This window comes from Marmota marmota, unplaced genomic scaffold (assembly GCF_001458135.2).
Source record: "Marmota marmota marmota unplaced genomic scaffold, marMar, whole genome shotgun sequence".
NCBI classification, from domain to species: domain Eukaryota; kingdom Metazoa; phylum Chordata; class Mammalia; order Rodentia; family Sciuridae; genus Marmota; species Marmota marmota.
Window position 1 is genome coordinate 7,632,188 of NW_026000153.1, and position 5,884 is coordinate 7,638,071.

A 5,884-nucleotide genomic window follows, 5' to 3' on the forward strand; every position below is an offset into this window, starting at 1 on the left:
CGCCCAGTTGCCGTACTAAGTAAGGGATACATGGGAGTGCATTTGCCAGAGGACCGCTTAGTGGTTCGCAGCCATGCCTGCACACTGCAATCACCTAGGTTGTTGTAAAAGCTACTGCCATCTGGATCTTAGCCAGAGATTGGGATGTAATTATCCATATGGTCTGGGATCTGAGACTTTGCAAACTCCCTGGGTGATTCTCAGGCAGCCCAGTGTGAATGGTCAGCAAGAGTGGGCATCCTTACCCTGATCCATGTGCCCTGGGGGACTGCTTGTTAAAGACCCACCCAGCTCTTTTTGGAGTGGCCCAGAGACAATAGGCAGCTGTCTGAAGGCCTTCCCCAGGCAGTGACTAGGGGGAGGTCTGCAGCGGGTACCAGGAGGAGTGCTGGAGGTGACAGCCTCGGAAGGCCTGCGGTCAGGGTGGGTCCTGGTGCCAGGAGAGGATGTCGCCCAGAGGTAACAGCCCCAGTTGCTCCCTGCAGGTGCAGGCAGAGATCAAGCGGAAATGGCGGAGCTGGAAGGTGAACCGTTACTTCACCATGGACTTCAAGCACAGGCACCCATCTCTGGCCAGCAGTGGAGTGAATGGGGGCACCCAGCTCTCCATCCTGAGCAAGAGCAGCTCCCAGCTCCGCATGTCCAGCCTTCCGGCCGACAACCTGGCCACCTGAGTCCCCCTCCCCTCTTCCTCTCCTCATACACAGGCTGGGGCTGCGGGCAGGGGCTGTGCACGTTCGCGCCTCTTCCCTCCCTTTGGGCAGGCCCTGGGCTGGCAGCTTGGCTCCTCCCCAAGTGGGGAGAAGGTGGCGGGGCGCAGATTGTTATTGCCCCTCCTGTTTTGGTACTGGTCCTGCCCACCATGGTCCCTTGGTCCCTGATTGGACATGTAAATACTCCTTGAATTTGGAAAGTTGTCCCATCTCTTCCCTTCCACCCATGTCCCCGCTCACTTCAGCCAGCCCAGTTCCATTGCACGGCGTCTTGGCCAGCCTCGGTGATGGCCTGAGCCCAGGCACGAGGCCTCGTGAGCTGAGGCTGAAGAGACCCTGCTCTGGAGTGGCTGGTCTGATGCCTGCCTCAATAACCCCCCTCAGTTTTGACTTCAGATATGGGACCTTTTCTTGTCTGAGCCTAGTCCCTGAGGCTAGCCAGAGGTCCAGCTGGGGTGGCCGGATCCTTCCATGCAGGCCAGCCCCAAGGCTCCCTCATGCTCACCTGGCATCTTGGTGTCCAGGTCCCCAACCTCTGGGTATCAGGGTTGTGGGAAAACTCCACACTCTTTCAATCAGAGACTTCAGTCGGGGGTGGGGTTTGAGGGTCAGGAAAAGTTCTGGTGCTTTTCATTTGATCCAAGAAGAGCTGAGAGCCAGAAATGTGAATATGACTGAAAAGGAGATAGAATGGTTCGGAAGACCCATTCAAGAAGCCTTCCTCCATCTCCATTGTTGGACCCCGACATGAGATAGGCAGGGTTCATCTGGTAGCTCCCCTTCTGCCCTTCCTGTCCCCAGTAGATGTCCCAGAGTCCCTAAGCCCTCCTCCTTCCTTCCCCTTAAGTCAAAGCCCTCCTCCCTACTTTCCCTTAAGTCAAAGCCATGACTAGGTTGAACCAGCCGACTTCCTGTGATGTCAGCAAATCCTGGAGCACCTCACACCTCCAATGTGCCCAAGTCCTGGGCCCAGGGCTCCCCCAGGCCCTGGCTCCATGGGTGACAAAGAGCCCCAGTCACCAGGTCCTCAGACCTGGACTCAACTACTGAACTTTATCTGAGACCTCTGTACTACATCCCCCTATGTGCCCTTGACATTGAATCACTGTGGGCTGCTAGGGAGCTTGAGGGGACACCATGCCTACACACCCATTAGCAGAAGCTATTGGTGGGAGGAGCTGATGCCCCCCTGCCTCCCCGCTCCCCCCCACCCCAGTGCTCATTCTGGCTTCCCAGCTGCAAATGGCACAGCCACCACCTACGAATTTCAAATAGGGCAGGACCAGGTTCAGAGAAGGTTGAAGAAAGTGCTAGAGTGCCATGGCCCTGGGGCCCAGTTCATTCCGCCTCAGCCCTTGGTCTTGTTCCTGTCTCTGTGTTTGTGGACTTGCTTCCTGACCGTGTTCTGAAATGCTTGGGGGTTTGGGTGGGGGTGGGTGTTGCTTTGTCTTGGTTTCACAAAGAGGAAGGAACCCTGGGGGCCTTGGCAGTGCTTCTGGAGACACTTTCAGAGGGACTGGAGAAGGCTCTAGTTGCTCTAATTTGGAGATGAGTCTTGTGTCCTCCACAGGGAAGTAAGTCCCCGGGTCTTTGTCAACCACCCGGAAAGGAACTCTCTGCCCTTTCTCAGCATGTTGAATGACTTGGACTTGCCGTGGGGTGTGCAGTGGTCCCTTCTACCCTGAGCGAGACCTCCGGATCCCCTCACCCTGCTTGGGGAGGCAGGTGCATTGCCCAAGAAGTGTCTACTGATCACCCTGCACTTGGGTCACTGCTGGAGTCCCTGAGTTGCTTGGAAGAAGCCACGGCCTGGGATTCAGAGACCAGGATTCTGCCCCAGCTGGGTTCTCATGGCTGTGACTATGGACGCAATCCTCCCTATTCTGGGCCTCAGTTTCCCCATTCATGAAATGAGATGGCATCTAATGTTTCTCTGGGCCCTGTACTGTTCAGTTTTCCAGTTCAAAACTAAGGCAGGTAAAAGGGCATGCATGCATGATGTGTGTATCATCTGAGGTTTTAAGGAGGGGGGTCTGTAGGTGCGGGAAGAATGCTCTTTTCCCTTCCTTTTGGACACCATGATGGAAGCCAGTAGAATGGAAGGGAGGCTCAGGTCACGGACATTTGAACAGGTGCCTTGGGTGTGATGTGCAGACCAGCGCTCCACCTGGCTTGGGCAGGGTGCTGTGACTAGGTGGCAACCAGATCCAAGGAGCAGTTATATGGACCTCATTCATTTGTCACCACCCTCACCAGCAGCGCTGTGTCACTGTGGAAGAAGAAACTGACTTTATAGCTACATCATTGCGAAACAGCAAAAGCAAGTCAGCCCCGTGTCCCTTGTCCTGCACTACTGCTGAGCCCTGGGCCTCTGTCCTCCTAGAAGTTCCAGGTCCTCTTGGTTTGTTTTCTGTTTGAATGGATTTTTGCCAGTCTTGTGAGAAGATGTACCTGCTATGTTCTGAATGTTCCAGAAGTTTCTGGTTTAGGGTCATGGGCAGTGGGAGGGTGGCATGAGGCCTGGGACCAGATCTTCTGTTTTCAAATCAGTGGCATGGGCAATAAGACTAGATGATTCTTACGTAGCCCGACACATCCTGGAATTCTCTCTAAATACCAGCCATCTCCTTGGAAGGGGCCCCAAGTAAGGATTGTGTCATTGCCTGGACTCCCAAAAGATAAGGAATCCTGCTGTGTGAAGAGGGGTGGGGACACTTGGGAAATGTTCACCTGGAGAGGAACAGAGTTGTTGGGCTCCATGCCTGCGGGGGTTCATTCCTGGGAAGGGGTTTTTTTGTTCTATGCAATTCTAAACCTCACCCATGGGTGGCCAGATTCTTCTCGGGATAGGGAAATCTCACCCCTGACATGACTGTCCAGGTGTGGGACAGGCAGGCAGTGTCAGGAGAGGCACAAATTAGGGAAGCTGAGGCTGCCGTGGTGCCAGTGAAGAGCCAGAGAGTGGAATTTAGGGGTTCCGCAGCCTTGTCACGGTCCCCAGCACTGTGAGCCTTAGGACTCCCATCATACTTGGGGCCAAAATACATTCTCTGTTTCAGTAGGCAGCCCTGTGACCATCTGTGGCATGTCTGTCCTTCTCTAACCCCATCTTCTGTGAGCTGGGTCCTTGGGAAATAAGGCTGGGGAGCCACAGCCTGGCCTGAGGCTGGAAATAGACCTGCATCTGTTATCATATGTCAAGGCCTCTGCTCCTTGATCAGTCCCTCGCTTTTCCTGGAAGAGACTCTCTCTTTAATTCTTTGAGTACCCTTATCCCTTTCAGGGCCACTCCAGAGTGAAAGTTGTGAGCATTGTGTCGTATGAATCACTTGAGCCCAGGCAGCATGGAAACCAGCTGGAAGAGCCCCAAGCAGGGAGCAGGGACCTGGGCTTCTCCCTGCTTTGCCACTGACCTGCTATTTGACCTTGACTCATTCCCTTGTGGCTTTGGGGAGACACAAAAGACTAGAGCCCGGAGAAACTTGGAGATCTACACATCAGCTGTCACCTTCGGACTGATGAGGAAACAAGTGGGCCAGGAATAAATCTGAATGAGGAAATGGCCCCACCAGTACGTACACCTCCCTGCGCATGAGCCAGAACGTGGTGCTCAAAGCATCTACATCTAATAAACACTTGGCCTTGTGTAGCAGAGGGGCTCTGGCTACTGAAAGCTATTTAGGACTCCAGACTGCAGGAGAAGCAGTGGAGTTGACCTGCTGGGCTTCACCACCTGCTCTGTGAGACCATCTCCAAGCCTCTGCCCTCTAATCTGAGCAATGGACGGTTGTGATCGGATCATCTGCTGCACAGGCCAGGGATGAGGTTGAAGTGAGAGACCCTCTGCGTGTGAAGGAACTTTGGAAATGACACAAATCTGGTCTCATTACTGGAGTGAGGCCCCCTGAAAGGGGCTCTTTGCTGTCTGTTTACTGCACTGAGTCCTCCTGAGTTGACTTTAACCCCATTTGTAAAACCACCAGCACTGGGGATGAGGAGGAAGCCAGAGGGCTCTGGCAGACACAGAGTCTTAGCTTTATCTTCAACTGATTCTGTTTGCACTTGGGATTAGGATGGGGAGAGGACCACGTGGGTGTTTTGAGCTTTTCGATGCTACCCCTCCTGGGAATCCTTCAAGGATGTGGGAAAGTTCTCCAATGGGCCCTATGCCCATCCCTTCTCCTTCCCCTGAACTCCAGGTCTGGGAATATGTCTGCAGTCAGCCATGTGTGTCTTGTCTGATGTCTGTGTTCTGTCGCTTTGCACCTGCCAGGGTTGGAGTGGTGCAGTCCCTGGCATCCCAGATGCAACTCCAGGCTCCCTTGTGGGAACTGGATCAGCCTGGGTTTCATCTCCCATGATATAGATGAGCCCCATGACCTTATTGCTACTGCTGCTGCCATTAATGCTGTGCTCACAACCTTGTCCGGGAATTTAAGGATGTCAAAATGCTGTAGATGACTCAATAAATGTCTTATCATTTTTTTCCTGGTGGCTGTAATTGATCAAAAAGGAGGTCATGGAGAAGAGGAGGTGGAAGGGGAGGACTGATCACCTTAGAATAATCTAGTCTATAAAACCCTGTGTCTTTTGGGATTCCAAGCGAGTAGTGATATGGGAATGGGGCTCAATGAGCTGAGATTGGTCTTGGAAAGCAAAAGGAAAAGTCTTGGCCTCAAAAGAATCTTCATGCAACTTGAGTGGAACCAGGATAACTTGGATATATTGAGTTCCTGGAAATGGAAGCAGCTTACTCTGTAATCTGATGCTTTATGTCCTTCATATTGTGCAATAGGAGTGGCCACCAGGTACCCCTAAATGTCTTGTGTACAGGGAGGCATTTCATCCCAGGTAGCCACAGGTGTGCCCTTGGCTCCAGGAGTCCCATCCCCTAACCCTCTGCAGAGTCAGAGCCATCAGTCCCTGCCCGACTAGGTGCCTAATCCCATTTCCTAGAGGCTCTGTTGATGGTCACAACTGTGGTGCCCACTTTTATATTAGTCATATGAGTTTTAGTTGCTAGCAGATAATTTGGGCTGATAAATCAGGAAAGGAATTTGTGAAAAGAAAAAAAGTTGGGCAGGTCTTAGAATTCTTATAAGACTGGAGACACCAAAAATGTTATCTAAAACCACATATTATGTTCCCAAACTGATGGTGAAACTTAACTG

The 5,884-nt window shown here is 52.6% G+C and overlaps 1 protein-coding gene across 8 annotated transcripts in view; it reads left to right on the forward strand.

The window, feature by feature from the left end:
- Adcyap1r1 (ADCYAP receptor type I) overlaps positions 1–5,197 on the forward strand; it is a 56,489-nt gene extending 51,292 nt beyond the window's left edge. For all 8 annotated transcript variants that reach the window (XM_048786418.1, XM_048786417.1, XM_048786416.1 and 5 more), the window contains one exon: positions 486–5,197. In XM_048786418.1, the coding sequence (XP_048642375.1) occupies positions 486–674 (189 nt within the window). In that variant the 3' untranslated portion in view covers positions 675–5,197. The remainder of the gene's footprint in view (positions 1–485) is intronic.
- Positions 5,198–5,884: the final 687 nt, after the last annotated feature.